Source organism: Dermatophagoides pteronyssinus, unplaced genomic scaffold (genome assembly GCF_027571235.1).
Source record: "Dermatophagoides pteronyssinus isolate colony J.1.1.1.1 unplaced genomic scaffold, Derpt_VIB-CSIC_2022.12 sq0028, whole genome shotgun sequence".
Lineage (NCBI taxonomy): Eukaryota > Metazoa > Arthropoda > Arachnida > Sarcoptiformes > Pyroglyphidae > Dermatophagoides > Dermatophagoides pteronyssinus.
The window spans coordinates 92,561-118,353 of NW_027461552.1; the positions used below are offsets into that span (position 1 = coordinate 92,561).

General features: G+C 28.6%; 2 protein-coding genes across 3 annotated transcripts in view; both read left to right on the top strand.

Annotated features, from left to right (window-relative positions):
* Positions 1–18,067, top strand: part of LOC142645906 (Krueppel-like factor 7) — a 29,728-nt gene extending 11,661 nt beyond the window's left edge. For both annotated transcript variants that reach the window (XM_075823430.1, XM_075823429.1), the window contains exon 3: positions 17,922–18,067. In XM_075823430.1, coding sequence (XP_075679545.1) covers positions 17,922–18,053 — 132 coding nt within the window. In that variant the 3' untranslated portion in view covers positions 18,054–18,067. The remainder of the gene's footprint in view (positions 1–17,921) is intronic.
* A 135-nt stretch (positions 18,068–18,202) lies between these two features.
* LOC113792108 (uncharacterized) lies at positions 18,203–20,668 on the top strand. Its single transcript, XM_027342000.2, has 2 exons — positions 18,203–20,219; positions 20,351–20,668. Exons 1-2 carry the CDS (start codon positions 18,203–18,205, stop codon positions 20,626–20,628), a joined length of 2,295 nt encoding a protein of 764 aa, XP_027197801.2. The 3' UTR covers positions 20,629–20,668.
* Positions 20,669–25,793: the final 5,125 nt, after the last annotated feature.

The window sequence follows — 25,793 nt, forward strand, 5'->3', positions numbered from 1 at the left end:
GATAATTAATCGCAGTACAAAATCACACACACACAGAAATAATATAATGATGATCGACATAGATTATAAATATGTTGCTGTGTGAATTGTGATTTTGATTGTAGGTTTGCCCAGTAAAGAAAAAAAATCAGAAAAAAAATGAGAATGTCAGATATGACACAATATAGCCGGAAATTCTTTCATTCACACAAATTTTATCGATTTGACATGTCGTGCTGATCACTTTTACCTTTTTTTTGGTTGATAGGAATGTAGTGATAACTAAAAAATTTATTGATAGTGCTGATGATTAGCATCTGACAATTTATTTTTTTAGAATTTTATTTTCGCCTACAGTTTTAGCGATAGTAACAACAGCAGCATATGTTCACTTGACATTTGATTTCCAAAAATAAACTTTTCATTAAAAAAAATTTCTACCTTTTACCCAATATTCATAATAAACTGAACTTTATTCTTTATTCTGATCAAATGATTGATTGAATGACTGATGGGTAATGGGCGTCAATCGCAATTATAAAAATGAAAATAAAAAAATGAATGAAAAATTTCTTTTTCTTTTTTTTTGATATGGAATACCATACCTTCATCATTCCATTCTCTATCTAGTCATTGAACAAGAACAATCAGTTGATAATAAACAACAGGACCAATGATAATGACCTCTAACGACCTTTCACCTGCTACTCCTCATTATAATTGTAGAATGTTTTTCTCTTTTCTTTGTCCAAAACATGACGTGGTTTTGATCGGTCAAGTTAAGCAATGTTGTTGTTGTTTTTTGTTCACAAAAAAAAACCGGCTTGCTTCTTCTATGTCATAACCTTTGGCCATGCCATTCAAATTTTTTAATGAAATTCGGAATTTGTAATACCCATGTTGTTGTTTTGTTTTTATCCATGTCAGTTTGTTTGTCAGATATACGTGGGTACAAACAAACAGACAAACAATAGAAATTATCTGCAAAAAACGGGCGCCATTCAAAATATAATTGTTTTTTTTGTTTTGTTTAAAAGAAAAAAAAATTCACGCTTTTATTCTCGTGTCTCAATTTTTTTTCATGGAAAACCTACCGGTTTTTTTTCTCGTAAATTCTTCTATTGTTTTTCGTTATTGTTGTTATCATTTTTTGAAATGTTTTCAATCATTCGACATTGATGTTGTTGATGATGATGATGATGTTTTTGCTATTTGTAGACCACACATCATTTAGACAACAAACAAACAAAACAAAAAAAGAACATTGAGACGAAAATTAAAAAAACCATGTAATTGTTAATGGTATGATCGTTGTGGTAATTTTGTTGTTGTCTTACCTTTTTTTTTGTTTTCAAATCGATTCGGCCTTCGTTGTTCTTGTTCACCATTTATTTATTGAAAAATACACATCCTATTCAATAAATGATTCTTTTATTTGAAAAGAATGCTGCTGATGATGGTTTTGGTAAATATGATTGTCTGTTTTCGGTTAGCTAAACATTTCTTTTCATGCTTTTTTTCTGTCTCTCTCTCTCATTTCGATCAATGGATAATTGAAAATTGATGGAAAATTTTTTTCCGATCTTTTTTTTTGTGGTCCCGATCCTTTGCACAGACATCAAAAACATGACAAAAATTTTCAATTTCTTTTTTCTTATGAATTCTCGTTTTTCGAATACATTTTATTTTCTTTCCATCGATTATGATGATCAAATTGTCTGGAATAAGTTTACCGAACTTATTTCCGAATCCTTTTTTTTCACATTTTTAATTTAATTATTATACAAACAACAAAAATCAATGTAAATTATCTGAAGACATTGAATTTTTTTTACAAGCAAAAACGCAAGGTGGACTAAGAAAATAATTTTCAACAACGAGTCATTAATTTTATTTTATAAGGTTCAAATGTTTTTTTTTGAATTGATTCTATTCTTTTTGTGTATGCCTGGAACGTATCAACATCTGTCCAACATAAGTGTCCAAAAATAAGAAGCAAAACGAAAATCTTTTCTCTCGCTTCCGAACGTGTATAAAATAAAATGGTTCATTTTTTGTTGTTACTTCTTTTCTTACTTGATAAACGAAAATAATTCGTGAGACTAATCTAAAGTGAAAATTATTTGCCATCGTCTCTTTTTTTTTGATGAAAAAAGATGAACCGAAGACAATGAAAAGGGGTTAATTAACACTCAGAAATTTTTAAAGAAACATTTTATATTTGATGCGGTCAATATGATTATTCGGATTTTTTTTCAGTTTGCTGCTGCTGTTTTGATTATAGTTAAGTGTGATAATCTTTTTTTCTTCTCATTCATTCGACGAATTAATTGAATTTTTTGGATAATGATGAAATTTAATTTATAATGATAATGATGATGATGATGATAATGATCATTAGCCATCATTGAATCTACGCAACACATACACGTGCATTTATAAATGTAGTGCAAATTATAACTTCATCCTTCACACCTGGCAGAAAGACAGAAAGAAATAATAATAATAATAATAATAATAATGGCCAATGTCAATATATGGATATTGAACACGGAACTTGCTTGCATGATAATGATGATCAAAAAGCATCATCATGGCAATATTTTTTGTTTTTGTTTCTTTGCTTGCACCTGTCACGTACAATGTTTACCAAAATCATCATCATCATCATCATTATCAATTGATAATGATTATTATTCTTTGGTGTTGTTGTTCACCGAAATGATAATTTTTTTTTGCCTTGTTGAAATTCTTTGATAAAAGAATGTAATGGCGTACTACTACCACATCTGGATAATTTTCTTCTCACTGGTTTCGCTTAACTGAACATTCATCATTTTGTGAGTGTTACGGTGTGTTATGGTGTTTTAATATGAAATATAAAAAAATAAAAATAAAATATGAATGAGATTGGAATATTAAACCTATGGTTTGGATGGATGAATGAATGAAACATCATGACCAATTTTCTCAATCACTTGCTCGAATATAAAACATAGACCAAATAACTGATTTAACCTTCTTAAAAAGAATTTATTTCATTTATTAGTAGGTGGAGATGGTCATTTGTTCCAATTTTTTCATTCAATATTTTTGTTATTGTTGATGTCATTGGCCATCATCATAATGATCATCATCAATTGGTGATGATCATTATTATTATTTTTTCTATCCGAATAGATTCAGGTAAACGCCTCTTGGATTGTGTTTAACGATCATGTATTTTGGCTGTTGTGGTTATGTTTGAAATGTTGTTGTCGTTAGAAACGTTTTTAGTCATTAGAAAATATTTATTCGTTGGTTGCATATATTATTTGTATTTGTCTGATAGTTTCATTCAAAATATGACATGTTATACAACGGAAACGGAAATTCATTCTCTTTATTTTTTTTCTGTAAACCAACCCACTTGATTATTTGTAGTTTTCAAACATACCATATTGTATTCTTGATGTTGAAAATGGAATATATTTCACTTTATAATACAAGAATTGTATTTTTCTGCCTTTTTAAATTATCATTATTTATCTATAGGATTATTTATTGATTCATTTGGTGTCTGTGTGTGTGTTTGTTTGCCTGTTTCTATCTTTTTTTTTCACAATGTATGTTTGTGGCGTGCAAATGTCCATTTTTTTGAAATGAATAGAATCCATTGGATTTTTGTTCTTCTTGTTGCTATTGAATTTGATCATTCTCATTTGTTCATTCACGTTTTGGTTGGCTGATTTACTACGTTATTATTATTATTATTGGCCAAATTCATTTGGGGATCATAATCATCATCATCATCACTATACACACGACACACAGAACTAAAACACTCATATTGTGCTGATATATTGGTGGCACCCAAAAAAAAGAAGATATTTTTGTTTCACTTTCCTTTACTGACCATCATCATCATCATCATCATCATGAGATAAATCCATTTTGTCTATATGGATTTCAATGTTTTTCAGTGATTGAACAAAAAACTGTCGATAATATTATCAATAGAAAACAAAGAATGGCAAAAGAAAGAAAAAACTTTTCATTGACAAACGATAAGTTGTTGTTGTCGTTTTTTGTTGTTTGATAAATTCCCTATTGACATTCAAAAATACAAAGGCATAGAAAAAAAAATGTTTCCGGAATTCATTAGTGAAAAAGAATTGGTCAATGATTTTTAATTAAATTACACAAGTAATCAATCAATCAATCAGAGAAATTTTCCACAAAACCGGTATGAATTTAGAATTTTTGAAAAAAATTTTCCAAAATCCTATTTCTTTGGATTACCAATATAATGATAATGATGCGACTAAACTGAAAAAAAAACTTTTCGTTTCGTTTTCACAAAAAAAAACTTCGGTATTTTTTTTCTGTTTCTTTTCCACTAGCTTAATCATTTGCAAGATAAGAAACATGAATGAAATCAAATGAAATGATTTAACTCCCACGCACCCAACACATATTTGAATCATTATATCGGGTCATATGTGAGAAAAATTATTTAAAAAAGGTTCGTTATTTTCAATCATCATCTTGATTGCCAATTGATGTTATCGGTCCATATAATTCATGCATATTACTTTATAAAGTCTTTATCCTGACATGTTGATTTGAGCTTGGATATTTTTGTTGTTTATTTTTTTAAAGCAAGAAAAAAACTTCAATTTTATCCAAATTTGGTGATGATATAAATGAATAATAAAATGAAAATAATGAAATTATTTTCATAAAAATTTTCTCATTCATTTTTGGACATCTGATAACTAATACTGAAATGAGGTTAGTTTTGTAGGAGGATGGTGATGATGAAATTCATCATCATTTTTGTTCTTGTTGAAAAAATGTCGAATGATTACGGAATTTGGTTTTTTTTTGCTGTTGTTGAAGAAAAATTTATCACACCCATTATTTATTTGCAAATTTTGCTTATTTCGGTCACTGAACTATTTCTTTTTTTTATTGCTTAACATCAGGTTCGTTGTTCATGTTGTATTAATCGTTTCATTAGAATTAGCCCCGCCAAATGATGATGGTGACAGGTTCCAGTTCCAGAAATCATCAACACTAAACCTATGGAGAATATATATTCATTGTTTTTTGTTGTTATTATACATTCAATAATGGCTCCATTGGTGGCAATTTGTTTTGTCCAAAACAAAACAAAACAAGAAAAAAGTGTTTCTTATTCGTGCCTTCGACGACAACAACAATTTCTGTGTATTAAAAAAAAGATATCTTTTTCCCGTTTGTTTTACCATTAGGCACGTTTCATCATTTTGTTTTTGATATTGTCGTCATTGTTATTATTTGGTCCAACCAGCCAGCCACAAAAAAAGCTCATCGGCCGATGTTTTTTTTTCTTCACTGACACTTAATTTATTATATTTGTTCTATACACATTCATGTAAAGATAATGCTGTTCGAAAAGAACGATGGATCACTTTTTTTCTCATTACTATTACTCATTGTCTGTGTCATTATTTCTTTTGATCAATCTCAATTCCAGAAGAATATCATCAGGGATTTTTAAATAGAAATGATAGTATTTGATTCTCAATGATATAAAAAGGCAAAAATTCTTTGAATTTTCTTTAGGAAAAAAAATATTTCAATTATTTAATGAATATTCATTGAACACATATATGTTTTGTAACGTTTTGTAATATCCGGGATTTGTCGTTTTCATCAATGACTATGATGTTTTTTCTTTTTTTGATTTCCGGTCTCTTAGCATTGTTTTTTTCATAATTTTTCTTTATTCTTTGGATGATGAACAAAAATAAATGTGTATCACACACATTCGTGGTGGTAGTGGTTGTGGTTCATTGTTCATGAATGAATGAATAAATGATTTGATTAATACCAAATATGTTGTTTGTGTCTGTTTGCGTGTTTAATGTGTATTATTTTGGCCTTAATTAGATTGTTTACCAGTGAACAACAACAACAACAAAATGGAAGCAAATTCATCGTATCGAATACATAAAATTACCCAAATACCATTAAGATCCGCCATTCCATAATAATAATTCCATACCACTGGATGGATATATATCGTTGATATAAAATGAACATTTTGTTGTTTTAGTTGTTTGTTTCGTTTCTTTTTTTTTCTCTTCACACATTCTTTAATTCAGGAATAAGTTTTGTTGTTTATTGTTATATTTTAGCTGTTTTAACTATCTATATTTCCTGTACAATGTTTGCGTGTTATGACTGTGTTGAGTATATTTTATATGGTCATCATTTGGTCACTATGATACGATTAATATATATTGACAGTTATTGGATTTCATTTACATTAGCATTAGCATTAACATTAACATTTATTTCATTTACACTAGAATGAATGCATATATAGTGAATACTTGAAATGAATCATTTGCTAGACTCTATCTATTGTCTATCTATTCTGGCTTGCTTTTAAACAACAACAAAAAAAAAGAAGAAGTGGAAGAGTAAAGTTAATTAGGTTTTTTTCCTATTATTATTGTCATCAAAAAATTTATCACACACTCAACACAGACACATTATCATCATAGTGAATTTTTTGTTTTGTTTTTATGACCACAATATACGATGAAAACACATGATCATCACACACATATATATCCATTACTGGACAATGAACTATGGAAAATTATCATTATTCCAAAGATAATAAATGTGTGTTTGTGTATGTGTATTATGAATGTATCTATATGAATCATTGATTTGATATAAATTAGATTGAAATATCATATTATTGATCGTTAAACATAGAACGAATTTATGGTAATGTAGCGTAAATCATTTGTGTTTGTTTATTTGTATTTTTTTGTGAATCATCTTTTTTCAGGTTTTTGTTTTCTTCTTTTGTATCTTGTTTTCATGTGGATTCCACAGTTATTCAATTTTTATTATTTGTCCAGATTCTTTTCTCTTTTTTCCACTAATGGCTGTTTTTCACTGAATGAATTTGGAAAAAGAAAGAATGAAGAGGTTAATGCCATCATTATATAAAGTTTTTTTTTCTTGAGTTAAGAGTTTCTCGAACCCTAGTATCCTGGTTCGATTCCATTTAACAATTGAAAGTGAAGAAGAAAAAAGAAGGGAAAAAGTGAAAAGAAAAATTCGAGTGTTTTTTCTTTACCACTAGAGAATATACTGAACATAGATACTCGATACATTATCCAGATCCAATAAAAGAGAGAAAGAAAAAAAACTCTGGTACGATTTTTTTTCTTTCGCCAACCAGTTTATTGGATCAGATCATTCGAGAGAGAGAATTTTCGATTCGATATAATTTATGATTCTTTTTTCCCACCACCACCACCACCACCACAATCACCATCATCAAATCAGCGAAAAAACGAAAAAGAAATGAGGAGATGGTTGACAAAAAATCGGCAACTTATTCTTCATGATGTTGTTTGCATTTTTTTTTCTTCTATTCGTTCGTTTTTAAAATCTTTTTCTTACTACGCTTTCCATTTTATTTGGCACCCACCAAACAACATTGGAACAAAAATTTTTTTCTTTATTCCAGATTGAATTAATAGGCATCATTTGCCCATTCGAATATATGTGTGTAATTGTGTCTTTATGGAATTTTTTTTCTTTTTTGTTCATTGAACAAAGATGAGAGCAACAATAACAACGAAATCGAAAAAAAGAAAGCGAACTAAAATCAAATTGAATCACGGATGGTAGAAAAAAAAATCCAAATCGATGATTCTCTATACTTCTTATTCCGCCATTTTTTTATTTTTGTTGTTTGAATTTGATTGATATTTCTATAATTTTCCAGTCCAGTCTTTCCTCATCACACATACATGCACAAAAGTCAAAAGCCGGGTAAAATTGAATATTCGGGTAGTGAAAAAAATAAACATAGTGAAATAACATGTATGATAATAATGTGATCTGTTAAAAGCGAAAGATTGTAATTGGATTTTTTTTCTTTTATTCACTTTGGATCAAATAATTGGTTTCTCAATTATTCAACTCAATGTCGATGTTCATTTTTGACTAATAAAATAATAAATTTACAAGAATTGTTTGATTGTTAATCATTACTGTTGATCTTTTACAACCATATATGAATCTGGTTTATTTTCCTTCTAACATTTTACATCTCTGATTTCTCCGCTATCTTCTGAATTTTTTTTCATTTTAGCAATTAAAATATATAATTGCCATTAAGTTGAAGAAATCAAATCGTAGAGTTTAAGTTTAGGAAAAAAAAGAAAGAATTCTCATTGGATTTTTTTTTCTCTTATTTCGATTACGAATTCTGGTTCTGTCAGTTCTGGTTTTAATTTTTTACTTCTCTTCTACACGTCAGACATATATTCATTCGAATTCTTCATCATTATCATCATCTGTGTTCTGTTCACGATCACTTTCTTAGATTCTGTTTTTGTTTGGTTTTTTTTCACTGTTCGCTACGGTTGATTGAATCAATTTCATAATTTTTTTCCTTTCCAATTTTTTTTTATTTCTTCGATGATGCTTTAGTTTGTTTGTAATTTAGTTTCGCCTGGTTTCTTCTTCTGTTGTGTTGTTGGAATGTTTGACCATTGCAATATTGAATTCGTATTCTTCTCTATTTTTGTATAATTCGAACATAAGAATGTTCTTATCAATTGAAATGACTATCTGTTTTTTAATAGTTTTTTTTTGTTGAACATGGCCACCATTCATTGGTTGGTTGGTTGTTTTTTTTCTGTTGCTCTGCAACATAGTATTTCAATGAGATTCTTGAATTTCCAATATTCCAAAATGTTTAATAAAACCAAAACACACAAATGGACATATGGAACAAGAATTTTTTCATTCATAGCTGTTAATTTGCCATTTTTTCTCTCTTTCTCGATATGATTCTCCCATTATTATTTATGTTTATCATAATACTTCTAGTGTTTCTTTTATTGAAAAAAGTATATTACAAACGTTATTTTTTTTATCGGTTGATGTTTTCCGTATGTTTCGGGTTGTACAAATGTTTTTCACATTGACTTTATCGATTTTTTTTTCTCTCGTTCCCTCCATTCTTCGTCCATGTCTTTTATTTTTCGCTTACCAAACATCCCATATAACTCTCAGCAATCAATATCTTTCTCATTATTTCATCTCTAGAGAGACATTTTTTTTCAAAAAAAACCTAAAATCGTATCTGAAATGATTCTTTGATGAAAATTTTTATTCATTATTTTATCCTCTCTGTGTTGTACATGTGTGCATCAATGTCATGAAATGTTTGTTTCACCTCCTGTCGTTTGATTTTCAACAAAAAAATTCTTAAAAATATCTTACGATATGTTTCCAATACGATGACGTTGGTCGTTTATGTTTGTTTACTTTTTGATTGATTACCAAAAACACTATGAGTTTGTAGCGAAAAAAAAGGTCAATTCTCAAAGTTTTTATTTCGACCAAAACTAGTCTTCATCATCAGAATCATGATCATGATTTTCAATGAATTTCCGTTCCCTTAGAAAATAATAATTTCAACAACAGTCATTTCCGTATTGGTCGAATCATAAGTTATTGGTTGGTTTGTTGATGATGATGATGATGAGTCAGCCCAAAAATATAATCTAGGATTTCAGACATAGTTTATTGTGTATGGATTCTTTGCACTCACACACTAATACCAAGTCTCTGCGAGCGTTATTATAAAAAAAAATTTGGACTAGCCCAAACTTGTGCTGCACAGCTGCGCTCGTTTCAACATTGTTCATTTTTTTGGGATTCATCGATCCATATTATGATTCAGAATAGATCAGTTCTTTTTCTCCCATGCTAACCATAATATTACTAATTCTGTTTTCTAGACCGGGGCAATTGGATAAATTTTTCTAGGGATGAGATCTAATCATTATTGTGTATTTATGTGTGTGTGTGTGTGTGAAACACATACGCAAACACTGTCAAACATTGATGATGGTCATACGCAGCTGTTTAATTTATTTACCGCTGTCAATAATAACCATGTTCGCTATACTTATAAACATTCAATTCATTAATAGTTTCTGTTTTTATCAGCAAAAAAAAATGTATATATTATGCCTTGAAGCTGTTATATTGAATGAGAATTCCAACTAATGACAACAACAACAACAACAAAAATGCAAAGCACGTGATCCATTGCATCCGAACCAGTTCATTCGACCAGATCATAATCTATATTCATATTATTTAACTAAATAATTACTATAGAAGATTGTCATGGTCAATAATAACAACAGAATTTGTGTGTATGTTGTGAATTCACGTCATCTCTCTATCACTCTCCATATAGACTTATCATATCTATATTTGATTGTATTCTATTTTTAATTACAATAATTTATTCCATTCAAAATGAATAATAATACTATTGAATAAATAATAATTTCTGTTTTGAGTTTTTAACATTGATCGACATTTATCTATTATTTAGTAATGAATTTTAATATATAATTTATATCTAAATAAATTTTTTTTTTGATAATCAAATTGTCACCATAAACAAGATATATGATAATAATTCAAACAATTCATTGAACAAACAAACAAATAAATAAAAAGAGTTAAGAATCAAGGGCAATGAACCTGTTTCTGGGTTTTTTTTTGTTTATTAAAAAAATGACCATTTTTATATTTGTGGTAAAACGAATTATGGTCAATGTCTTAAGTGGTGATGATGATGATGATGAGAAATAAGAAGGTAATATTTTTAAATGCTCAACATTTCCCAAATTGATGTTGTTTGATGGTATGAGAAATAAAAAAAAACAAAAGAACTTGACCACAAATCTACCTTTATACATTTGAATTTAATTGGTTTTTTTTCAACACAGAAAAAAAATCATTGCAATAAAAAAGATGCTTGTTCAATCTGTAAATTATTCTTTTTGAAGAAATATATTTAAGTACAACTAAATGGAATCATCTAGAATTATATTCGCGTGACCCCTCGTTAACTTATCAATTTCATACAGTGGTCCCATCATCATTATCATCAATGGTTCCATTAATGGTTCAAGTGGATCATTCTTTTTTTCCTCTATCTTTTCCTTTCTCGAATCTGTTTTTCTAATTTCAAAACGCCTTGTTATATGTCATCAAAGATTTTGTTTTGATTGTTTTTTTTGCTCTTGAAACGTCATCATCATTCATTCTGGACATTCATTTGATTCAACAGTGTACCACCATTCACCAAACACACCAGGAGTGAAATGGAAAAAATCACATTTGGCCACTTAGTCTGGTATATTTATTTGTCAATGTGTGATCAGTGATGCTATTTTAAAAGAAAAAAAAATTTTGAAAAATTTAAACATAAAAAAAACAGAAACCATTTCCATTTAAATCAAATGATATCCATCATCGGGGATCCTATGACAGTGTGAAACTGACAACAAAAAAAATAACAGAACAGTAGGCTATGTTTTAGTTTTTTTTTTTGATTTTTTAAATGAAGAAAAATGTCCACTCAATTTATCTCCGTTAGTATTCTTTCTCTATTTTCAACTCTAGATGTTCTCTTTTTGTTCATTTTGTTCAAATCTCACGATAATAGACACCCATTTGATCAAATGATCAATGTTCGATTGGGTTAAAACAGATTGATAATATATCATTATTTGTATGAAATTAACACTTCTAATTGTAATAATAATATTGTTTTTTTCGCTAAGAAAAACAATGCATTTAATTTCAAATGTCTTTTTTTTGTATTTCTAAACGATAAGAATCGATTGTTTTCGATTATCGATACTATTGAAAAAAAATTTAATGCTAAATTTTAAATTCTCCAAAAATTCTGCAATTCAATATCAGAAAGGAATTTTTCTAAAAGTTTTTTTCAGTTTTCAATGGGCAAAAAAAAAAAAAAAATTATTTCGCTGACTATACAGTTTTTTTCGTCTACTCTCTATATCCACATTCATTTATTTATATTATTATTATTTGTTCCCTAAAATGGGAATTAATGTCATTGTCCACTAACCAAAACAAAACCAGAGATGAAATTGTTTGAAAAAAAGTTTGTTTTCAATTAGTTTTGTGTACATGTGGTAAATGTAAAATAATAGAAGAATGTATAGTGAAAAAAAAGATGAAAAATAGTTAGTCTCCTAGGATTTTTGGTAAAACTTTTTTTCTATTTGTTTATTTTCTTCTTCTCCTGGTTGTTGCTTTTGTTGTTGTTCACTTTATAATTGTCGTTTAATCAATACCGGTATTTTTTTAATTTACTAGCAAACAAAATCTATCGATAGAAATTAACATCATGAAAAACATGTGTGTGTTTCTGTGTTTGTTTGTAGAAAAACAAAAAATCCAAACAACATGACAACGATGAATCTAATTCAATGATGATCACCATTATCTTCAATATTTCTCCACCCCCTCTCAACTAAAACAAAACGAAAACAAAAATTCCCAAAGTAAACAATTTAAAAATTGTTTGTATGCAATTTATATAGTGAAAGAGACAGAAAAAAATCTATCTAGTCAGCAAGAATTCTTTATATGTGTGCATACGGTAAACTAAACAGTAAATTATTATTACAAAGAACAAATATCAAAGGAAAAATCAGAAAAAAATTTACGATGTTAAATCCGGAATGATGCAAACAATGACAACCGAATCCTGTAGTCGATTATGAAAACTTAGCCAGCAAAAATCGGAAATCATTTCAATGTTTATATCCCATTGATCTGATTGACAGAATAATCTTTTTTTTGTCGAAAAAAATTGTTTAAAATGATGAATATAACATTAAAAACGAAAATTTTATATGAAACAAAAATGTCAGTGATGTTTTGTCTATTTGTCTATATCTCTATTTATATGTGTGCCATACATAATACATCCAAATAAGGATTCTTCTTGTATATCGGATTGAATAATTTCAGGTTTCATATTAAGGATTTATTTTATTTTTAAGAGAATGAAAAAAAATCATGAAATCATCGATCACACAATTCATGAATGAATGTTTTTTTTTCTATTTCATTTTTACATTGAAAATTAAGAAAAATTTTCTTTACCTGTACGATTATGGTGATGATGATGATTTTATGTCTAAATCGTTTTATTTTCAAATAAATAAAAAAAAAATAAATCTACCTACGTAAAATTCCTTTCTTGCTTGTCATTTTTGCGATAATGACGATGATGATAACAACAACAACAACAACAACAATGATGATGATTATCATCATTGTTGGAATAATAAAAAATCGTGAATACCGATTCAAAAAATATCACAGAGAAAAAAAATGGTTTGTCAAAATAAAAATTTGAAAAAAAAGTTCCAACAGTAACGAAATTCAAAAGCGTTAATCCAAAATAAATTTAGAATGTTGTCCATCATCTTCATCACCACTGCTTGCTTTTTTTTCATTCCATTTAAAAATAATTCCTTATGCTTAACATAATCATTTGTTTGTTTGAAGCATGTGATTTTATTTGAACACAACAAAATTGGTATTGTAGAATGATTCGGCGCAAGGCCCCAAAATACATTATTCAGAATTTTATTCAATGGCAGACTGTGAGAAAGATGGGGTGAAAAAAAGTTCAACAAACTCTATGGTCTATCGTTTTTTTTCATTATTCTTTGGGAAACTTTATGGAACTTTCTCTCTCTCACTCTTTATTTGCCACCATCATCATCATTATTCTTTTTATTATCCGGTATTGAGTTTTTTTTATTAAAACTTTGCTTTTTTTCTATATTCATAACGACTACAACAACAACAACAACAACTCAAAAAACAAGAAATTTCAATGAGTTCAGTGATATTTAGGGAATAAATGAATGCTAAAAAAATTTACATATTTCATCCCCCTCAAGTTGTCTTAATAACCAGGACAGAAAAAAAAATTCAAACGACGAAACAATTTTCCCAAATTCTTGATTCAGCATCATTTGATATGAACGGCTATGGATGATGGTTTGATCAAATTGAAAAAAAATCCTTTCCATTTCTTTTATTCATTTGAAAAAAAATATTTAATTTATTCTAGATTGATCCATTCATATGATGAAGCAAACATTTACCCAACATTATCATTTCCAATGATAATGATTTTAGGTTTTTTCAAATGTTACAACAATTTATCATTAAATTTTTGTTTTGATTCCAAACATTCATATTTCTTTTTCTTGGCTCACCCTGTTTTTTTTATTCAATTCACATTCATTTAATACAAAAATCTATACAAACAATGTTTTTCGCATGTTTTTCTATCGTGATAATACATAGTATTTGATAGACTACGACTGGACCTTGATGATTAAGCTGATGTTGAAAATACATGAACAAAATACATAGACCCTACATTATTCATTTATCATGTTTTTTTTCTTCTCTTGATTATCATCATCATCCTATTATTATATAATGCTGACCCGATTGTTATTTAGAACAACTTTTGTACATATATATCGTGAGGAGATACATCTTTCTAGCTCCGGTATAGCACATAGCTCACACACACAGAGAAATATACAAATGATTTGAAAAATGATGCAAAACGTCAATTGAACATTTTTTTACTATTCATCTTTATTCTTTCTTCATTGTTAGATGTTGATTACCATTTACATACAAACACATCAATTTGAAGGTTAGAAAAATTTTCATTTCATCTTTATTGAAATTTTTTCCACCACAATAAGATTGGGGAAAGTATAGGGTAAATATTTTCTGTTGTTGTTGTTGTTTATCATTCAAAAGTCATTGTTTGAATTTGATTCTACAAATTGGACAAAGAATCGAAGATGCCTTTTGCCTTTTTTCGATGTTAATTCAACAATTTGATCATAATGAATCCAATGAATGAATTAATAAATACAATATTATCTTACTACGGATTATCTTTACTTGAAAACGATGCTCGGATTTTCTTATTCTTATGAGTTCAGTTCAGGTCAATGAGGATGTATTTGTGAATTAAATGAATTCCTTGGTTAGGCTATGTTGCCCACACATTGATATAAATACATTTTTCATCATCATCATCATAATGCTGGTTGAATTTTATAATAATAATCATCATCATTTTTTCATGCAAAGGTTAAAGGTTATAAATTTTTTTTCTTTATACGAATTAAACTGGCAAAGTTCAACGAATTTTTTTTTCTCTCTCTCGCTCGAGTGATGTTAAAATATGTTTATGTCCATGTTTCTTCGTTGTTGTTGTTGTTTTTTATGTTAGGCAATTTCTTTCTTTTTTTTATATAAGAATAAAATTTATAAATGAAAAAAAAACTGGTTCTCCAGAGATTTTTCTTTTTCTTTTTTTAGTTGATGTGTGTATGTTTATTTTTTTCATTCATTCAGTTTTTGTGATTTAGGATTTCACAGTTTTTCCTTCTGATGATTCTGTTATAAAACATTCGATTCTTTTTTCTTCTTTTTTATTTATTCGAATCGGATTCTCTTTCTCGGATTGTTTATTTCATTACCATATATGAAATATATAGAAATATATAAATAAACTTTCGAATCATTTTGTTGTTGTTGTTTTCTGTTGCTTTCATTCATTCATTCATTCGATCGGTTCCGTTTCGTTCCAATTTTTGTTTTCTGCTGATTGTTTTGGTTCATTGAATGAATGAAAGAAAGTAAAAAAAACGATATTTGATCATCATTGAATCTGAATCTTTAGACATTCTGAATTTGATCATTTTTTTTCTTCTTCTGTATTCGGTTGGCCGATGATTTCATTCAATGTTATCATTTCTTGGTATTCTTTTCTTTTTCTTTTTTGTTGTTTTCTTTATTTCTTTTCGGGTTCTTGATTCCGAAACAATCATTTCTCTTTTCCTCATCAAAAACACCGAGAATATATTTTATATTTTTATTCTCACTCGATCATCGACATCATCATTCAGTCAGTCAGGCGGGCAGTCATTTTCATCAGCAGCCACACACACACAATAACTAACTATAGTCTGTTTTATTTTCTGAATTTTCGATTTTTTTTCTCTCTCTACTTCATTTAATTCTTTGTTGTTTTTCGGCTGCTTGCAACGCACTAGGCAAGCGAACAACGAGAAATTTTTTTCCGTCAATATCCAGCCATATCATCAAAAAAATAAACGAAATAGTGCATACACAAAGAATGAACAGCCAAATGATAGAGATGTGAAGAAAAAACATAGAAAGCCATGAAATGACCTGCCAAGTTAGGGTTCATGGCCATAACTTAAATGAAATGAAAAGCTAGAAGCCAGAACACGAGAAGACGATGAAAAAGAAGCGTTTCCATAATAATTCGAATTGAAATTCAATTCGCCGCAGTCTCAATGATTCTCTATCTTTCGTGACAAGGGAAAAAAATTGCTGAAAAATTTTGATGCAACTTTTTTTCTTGTCATTTTTTTCCTATGAAAATTCTTTACACTTATATAATTTCACTTTTTTTATCACTTTCATTACAAATCATCTGTATATTGAATCGGCTAATCGAAAAGGATATAAATCGATCGATAGATTGATTCTATTGAGATTCCATCCGAATGGATTGTCAATTGTATTTGGTTCCGTTTCCACTAGTTTTTTATTATATTTTCTAATCGGATATTTGTTCAGATAAACTTTGTAAATTTCATTTTTTTGAATATATAGCAAGGATGAAATGGAAGGAAAAAATGAAAAAACGGAAATAACTAAAATTATTGATGACAATCGTTAAAATTATTGTCGAAAATTTTTTATTGTCGATCGATCGATAGATCGATTCAATCGTTGATGAGAAAGGATATGGCCCGATGATGATGATGAAGATAATGACAAAATGTGAATGTCTCAATAATGATAATGATAAAATCAATCAATCGCGATATGAACATTGTTGACATTCAAGATTTATCGATCTTTCGCTATAATGATGATGGCCACATGTTGATAGCAGGATATTTTTCTTTCGTTTTTTTTCAATGTCTTTTAAAACATGATCAATTTCAATCAAGATTGACAAAGCACAGCGAAAAAAATCACATATTGTTCACTAGAATTAATTTTAAAATTTAGAAAAAATATTGATTCTGTTCGCAATTCTTAATATAATTCATATGGATAAAAAGCAAGCAAAAAAGAAATCAAAACATTCCTATCTAATCATCATCACTATTTTAACATATCCGTGTACATATTTATTATATAATATCAATCAAACAAATGTTGATTGTTATTTTTTCGGTTCGTTGACTTCGTTCAGCGTTTTTTTTGTTTTGTTTTGTTTTGTGAATTGCAATGGTGTGACGAGGCAAGACCAGTCAGAAGAAATGTAGTTACACATACATATGGACCAAATCGTATAAGATTGAAAAAAATAAAATCCGAAAAAAAGTTTTTTATTCCACAATATCTACACTGCCCCTTTTTTTTGGATATTTTGTTATTGTTCATGTCATTCTTGAATTTTTTGTCTTTGTTTTGTTGTTGTTGTTGTTGTCATTGACTTTATTCTGAATGACTTCACATTCTTTTTCTCTATATTATTACGTGTCCATGATGATAATAATTTTACATAATGATAATGATGATTATGTTTATAATCGTCATTCTTGTCAACGATAATAATGATGATGATGATCAAAATGAATTAACGTTTTGGCTAAATGTTAAACATATTATTCATTCATGATAATAATCTTCATCATAATAATAACAACAACAATAGAATTAAATGAGAATAGAATCAGCAACCAATTGGGGTTGATATAGACACTGAAACAAATTCAATGACCATTGTAAAAATAGTAGTAAAAAGTTTTAGCTAACTTCACCTAAATACGATGAAATTGAAGATAATCACTTTGGTGTTGATGTTTTTTTGTTGTTAACGATGATAATGACAATGCCAAATGATTATAATTACTGATATGATGAAAAAAATATAACCAAAAAACAAAACAAAACTAATGAACTTTTTTTTATTTTTATCATTTATATAATAGACTATGCTTGAGTTGGAACGATATCTAAAGGATGAACCAAAATCATTGTTATCACAGACGACGACGACGGTAACAACCACTAATAACAATAACAATGACAACAACAAAAAACAATCAATGGTACCAGCATAAGAAATGTTAAAAATGGATCATTATCATCAAATTATCATTCATCATCATCATCATCATTGAATGATTATGGCAATGTTATTGTGCCAACATCACTTTGGGATAATGTCCTAAGTAATACATCATCAACATCATCATCACCATCACCATCGATGATAAATAGTGATACAATGATTGCCATTTCAAATCTAGATTCTATTATGGCTCAATCACCTTTAATTATTGCCAATGATAATAAAAAACAGAATCAGAATTTTCATGTAAAACCAACAATGATGATTAGTTCATCTACATTAGTTACATCCGATGCTGAAAGCAATAAATCTTTAGATATTGATGATGAAAAATCATCCAATTCATCTGGTTCATTTGGTTGTTCATCATCATCATTATCATCCTCACCAACACCGCCTGCAATGATCAATACAAACCAACAACAACAACAACAATCAATACATTTCAATGTCATTGAATCAAAGGTGAAAGAGCTATTTTCAATAATACCGGCCAATAACGGAAATGTTGTTCCGTATCATTTAAATCATCATTCATCTTCATCGTCTTCGGCTTCCTATATGACGCCTTCATCATCATCATCATTATCGTCATCATCATCATCGAATGGTGATTGGCCAATGGATGAAACGACCAATGAACAATCCGGTGGAATCATTTATGATAATCAATTTATTAAACAAACAGTCAAACAACAAACCACTTCGAATGATGATGATATTAATAATAATAATATGTGTTCTAAACCTTCGCAATCTTTATCTGGTCATCATACAGAAATGTTTGCAATCAAATGTAGTCAAACGTCAACAAAATCTTCGGATATGCAGCCATCATTGAATGTTTTAGGACAACATTTGACGAATATTCATCCGGTCATTTATAATAATGGAAATAATGAAATAAAATCGGATGGCTGCCATCAAACGAATATTATTGCAAAAGTTACCCCTAATGGAACAACGATAGCAACTACTTCATCGATTATGATGAATGATGCCACAGCAACAACTACAGCTGTTCGTTTGGTTGGTTTAAATACACAGCCACAACAATCACCCGCAAACAATATTACCCTCGGTCATCAAACAAAATTACGTTCACCTAGTCTCGATGAATTACTGTCCATGTCTTCACCGATTCGTAATGGACAATCGACAATGTTGACAAATGTTCATCAACAAAAATGTGGTGTAACACCCACGATAATACCAAATGGTTCCGCTTTATTTAGTTCATTGACGCCACCAACATCACCTGAACGTCAATATCAACAAAGAAAACGGACACTTTCATCTGATCTCATTAATCGTCAACATCAACAACAAAAACTATTGGCCAACACAACGGCAACTACGACGATACCGAATAGTATGTCATCCAATATGAATGGCTTCCTTACGCACTCGAATTCGATATCGAATCCCGTATTAGTACCTATATCGACCACTTCGGTCAATATTTTACCGAATAATAGCGGAAATGCTATCAATACAATAGCTATGAATAATAATGCATTGATGCCACAATCGGCTACGATTGCAATACAATTAAATTCTTCCATTATTGATACTGCCCCTACAACGATGTTGATCAATCATCATCCACTTCAGCAACAACAACAACAACAGCACCAGCAGCCCAATTCAACATTATCATCATCTATGCAAATATCGAAACCAACTAAAAAATCAACATCACCAACACGATCAGCGAATAGTCAAACAGCGGCGAATCGTTCTCGTAATAAATCAAATTCGGTTTCCTCATCTTCATCATCCTCATCATCTTCATCATTTTCATGTTCATCATCATTGTCTTCGTCACCATCACCACCTTCATCATTATCATCATCACCGAATCGTATTGTGATCAATGGTGATGTCGCTATTATAGGTCCACAAACAACGACCAATTCATGTCCGGTAACATTGAATAATGTCACGGATTCGTTATCAAATACAATAACAACAGCAACATCAGCATCATCATCATCATCATCAACGACAACAACGGTGACAGGTGCGAATACAATATCGAGTACGATAATTTCAGCCGATGGTAAACGTCGTATTCATAAGTGCCTATTTAATGGCTGTAAAAAAGTCTACACAAAATCATCACATCTGAAAGCACATCAACGAACACATACAGGTATGATGATGATGATGAATACATTTTGATCATCGATTGATTGATTGATTGATTTTTTTGTTTATTTATTCATCGTTTCGCTATTATGATTATTAATTTTTTTCGAATTTTTTTCTTTGTAAAAAAACCAGGTGAAAAGCCATATCAATGTACATGGCAAGGTTGTGAATGGCGATTTGCTCGTTCAGATGAATTGACCAGACATTTTCGTAAACATACCGGAAGTAAACCATTTAAATGTAAACATTGTGAACGATGTTTTTCTCGTTCCGATCATCTAGCCTTGCATATGAAACGACATCAAACAACAACAATAAATTCTAATAATAATGCTGCAACAACAACAAATGCAATTTTATCCAACTCCAATAATGGCATTCAATCAAGAGCCACAATTGTTTCAAATTAATTTGTAATAAAATCAAATATTATAATACCCACCTTATCATATTAATGTTCATCTGTATTGATTATAAATGAACAACAATTTCATCTTTTTTCCCGCTGCCGACCAAATTCAAATTATCATTATCATCTTTTCTTTTGTTTTTCATTTTTTTGTACAATTATCATCATACCAAAAACAAAACAAAACAATTGGCGCCTTTGAAAAATTATATTTGTATATTAAACATAATTCGTTTTTCTTTTCGATCAATTTTTACACATTTGATTGGTTGTAATACAAGAATGAAAAGAGAAAAAACAAGAAAGAATCGATCTCTTCGAATATTTGTTTGCTTATATATTTTATATTATTATTACATTATCATTATATTGGACATGGTTTTTTTCTAATTCTATACATTTACTTGATTGTGGATACATTGTAATTTGATTCATTTCAACCTTCACAAAATATTTCTTCTATAACACACACACACACACACACGATATGATACTTAAATTTGAAAATTTTTTCATCATCATCAACATTAACATCATCAGCAAATATCCATGGAATGGCTAACCAAAATTCAATTTCATTCATTCATTAATCTTCATTTATATTCATTTAGCTTTCATCATTATAAATTTCGCAGAAAAATATTGATGCCAAATATATTAATGACCGACAAGTTTTTTTTTGCATTTGAATTAAATACACAAACATGCACAGGCACACACAAAGTTAGCCATCGAATTGAATCATTTTATCAGATATCGTGAATCAATCGAAAAGCGAAACAAAAAACATTAACACATAATAATTTGTAACATAAATTATCCTGTTTGCTAGTTATTCAGTTTTTTTTCATTATTTTTAAATATTATGTAACAATTGTTGAACACACAGAACCAAACTTCAAAACATCAATTTATTGGCTTCCATCACGGTAATTTTTGGGTAGAAAATTTTTCTGATTGAATATTGAATGAATTTTTGAGTTTTCCTTGGTTTTGAATTTATATTTTTTCTGTTTTTTTTGTTTGTTTCTCTCATTTTCTTTAGCTTGCTTGTTTTTAGTTTTTGTTTGAGAAAATTCTTTGAATTCAAATGAAAACCAAAAAAATAAACAGGGAAATTGTTTTCATTTTATGAAATCAATGAGATGTATAAAAAGAAAAAGAGAAACGACAAAAAAATAATGAAAATTGTTTATTTTTTTTTTGTTTTCCTGAATGAAAAAAACGAAAATTTTTGTTGAAAGTCTTTTCTTTTTGTTGTTGTTCCTATTTTCGGGTAGATATTATAAATATAATGATTCTGTTTTTTATGTTTTCTTTTTTTTTCTCGCATATATTTTCATTTTTGTTTATTCTGAATTGCAAAAAAATTGTTGTTTGTTGCCCAATTTTTATTTTATTTTTTCTTTGATTATTCATGAATAAATTTCAAAAAAATTTAACAATAAAACATTACCACACAATATGGAAATTTTTTGAAAAAGTAACCAAAAATGTTTCAATGTTATTGCTGGAAAAAACAGACAAAAATCAATGAAACTTTTTTTTCTAAATAAAAAACTCAAATATTAACTTTATATTCTTTGGCCGGTATATTTGCATTCGAAACACACACACACACACACAGACAAACATCCGCTAACACACATATGAATGATCCATTTACATTTTGATTCTGTGAAAATTTATACTTGTCATCATCATCATCATCAACATTTTTCATATTAATTACTTCTTTTTTTTCTGTTGGAAAAAAATAACTAAAAAAATTGTTTGTTTTATAAATATTAAACTCAAGCTCATCATTATCATCAACATCAGTTATTTCTTTTTTGCTAATCATTCACATCCAACCACCCACCCACATACACACGAATTTAATTACATTTTTTTTTGTATCTGATCGATTTTTAATTGATAATTATTGTATAACATATGATGATGATGATGAAAAATTAATGATGATAAAATAAATAATAAAAATCATTTGTTTTTTCTATAAAAATTCTTTATAACTAAAAAACTAAATTCATTTCATTCATAAATAAATTTAATTCATGTGAATTTTTTTTTTGGTTCTATAGCAAAAATATTCCTATGAGAATTTTGTCGGTATGGTAAGGAAACCAGGAAAAAAGAGGAAAGACAAATGAAAAAAAAGTAAAGCGTAAATGTTTAAATCGACTGGAAACAAACTGGAATGATTTTCTTTTAAAAAAATTTTGATTGATCTTGCTACCAATTTTTTGTTTCTCTTCGTATACTATCTATATTCTTCAATTTGAACTTTGACTTTGGAAAGTTTGTGTGTGTGTGAATGATTTTGAAACATTTTATATGTTTTCTTTTGATTTGTTTTCTTGAGAATAAAACAAAAAAAACCTGAATCGATGAGAATCGATCATTCATTTTGTCGTTGATTTTTTAATGTTTACGTTCATTATTTATGAATTACAAACATTTTCATTCGAATATTTATCAAAAAAAAGTTTAATTTTTCCGCTTTGAAGATAAAATTACATTCGATTTTTAAAAAAATTCACCATCCTGATATCAACTGGGAATAAATCGATCGTGATCACAGCATTAAGAATTTCTATTCTTATCCATAATCTTTGGTTTTTTTTTCACACTCTATATATTGATCATCTTTGATATTGTTTAATCTTCTTTGTTTTTATCTTTATAGATTACTACAAAATGTTAATCTAGTTGGCTTGCTGGTTGCTTACCTTTTCGTCCAACATTAATTTTTCCTTTTAAACAACAAAAAAAAAATCCAAAACAACTCTATTTATAAACGGATTGTCAATAAAACCAAAATGATAATGAAATAAAAAGAAAAGACTTTGATGTGAAAGGGTCTTTAAAAGCTAATGATCATCATTATTAGCACAAGATACATTTTAACGAAGTAATAATTAACAATTATCATATTTTGTGAGTGTCTTACATCGAATGATCAAAATCTTTTCATTGACCATTGACTAATATTAATGATGGCCACAACACTAATTTGCATCTAATTTAAGTAGTATATTCTGTTTCTATGTGAGTGTACAAGATTTATTCAACCGAAACAACGACAACAGCAACCAAAATCTGAATCCATTTCGAGTATGGATTCAGTTTTATTATCATCATAAGGGTGGTGGTGTCATTATAATTGGATAATGTCAAAAAATACGTTTTTTTCTCTCTTTCTCTCACACTCCATAATAATAATAAGGAAAGAATTGAAATTTATCAAAATTCGATTGGTCATTGGTGTGTCTGTTTTAGTCTTTTATATTTTTAATGATTCAGAAGGAAAAAAACACCCTTATTGTTTGTTTTCATTTGTTTGTCATATCATCATCATCATCATCATCATAGTTATAACGATCCATACATCAATGAGGATTTTCATTGTTTTATTCCGTAATGTAAGCTTGTGTTTGTGTGTGATCAAATAATAAGAGAATCATCCAATCATCAACTCATACCACATTCTCATTCTATAACTCTCTATATTCGGATGATGAGAAAGAAAATCATTCCCATAATAATAATAATAATATATTCCCCGTGGATGATAATTTTATGATCACCATCATCAACATTCGGTATTGGGTATATATGGTTCAATTTAGTGCGTGATGATTATTTTCCATTCTCGGTTTTTCTTTATTTTCTCCATCTTTCTTATTTCGAATGTCAATTTCGAATATTATATTTGTATCCAAAAAGGATGAAGAATAAGCCAAAAAAACGAAATATTTCGATTTGGCCATTGAAAAAAATAAAATGAAATAAAATAATCATCATTGCCACCACCATCATCATCATCATCAGTGAGGCCAATTAAGGCAACATTTATACAAATTATAAATGTTCGGTGTGGCACGTAAAAAAATACACACACACATTACTCACAAACAAAGAATTTCGATTGAAGATAATGTTATAATGGCACGCAAATTTAATTTTTTTTTTTTTGATAACTAATTTTTCATTCTACGCTACACAAGTCAAATGAGAATGGAAAACTTTTTGTTTTCCTATTTATCAATCAATGACCAGGTCAGTTTCTCATCATCAATTTGAATAAATCTTTTTCTTTTTCAAGTTTTGATTGTAAATTATCCGTAGTTTTCATTTTTTAGAATCGATATGATAATCGTTGAGAGTTTCACGAAAAAATTACATTTACATTTGGCAAAAATAAAACTTTTTTTTTCTTCCACCTACAACAGAATTTCTCAATATTCATTGTAGCTAAATAGACAATGACAAAACTAAAATCCCAATATCGTAATTATTAATGTCGTTATTGTTGTTGTTGTTTGATATCATGATTTGCATAACCAAACCTTCAGATTGCATGTATGGGTGGATGGGTGTGCGTGCAAAATTCAAAAAAATTATTTCAACGATTTTTTTTTTCATTCTTTTCGTTGAACCATAGTTTATGATTTGGCAACAATTTCTCTTCCTTGTTTCATTATTTTTTTTCCTTTCATTATGATCATGATAATGAATGTTTTTCGTTACGTTTGATTTCATTTTCAATTCGTTTCTTTTTTTTTTTGTTATCATATAGTGATTTTCTTCGGTTACCCTCGACAAACAATCAAATAACGAATTGTGATGAACTCTTCATTTTCGTTCCTTCGGTTCTGATTGATCGATAAAATCATTATAACACTTATTGGTTGTTCACGATTTTCAATCAGCAGAAAAATAAAAATTCCTCTTCAATTTCGATTCGATTGATACCCATGACCAACGAAGAATGGATATATTGAAGAAATATATTTAAATGAGATAAAAGATATTCGATACTACTCAATAATACTTATTACACTCACGCACGAATACACACATTTGATTGTCGTTTTTTTTGCTGTTGTTAACTTTAGAAAAATAAAAATTGTTAACTCATTGGCATCTCTTTTAAATTGTTGATACCTTTGTGTTAATGATCAGATTATTATTATTGCTATTTGTTTTTATTTTTTTTGATGAAAAGAAAATCTCACTAAATAAATGCGCTGTAGCTCTTTTGTAATTTATTTTTAGGACTTTCGGCTCAAATATCAAACGATTTTCGACCACATTTCATGTCATACAATATCCGATACATACATATGGTATTTTGGTTGATCAATTTTGACAATCAATTTA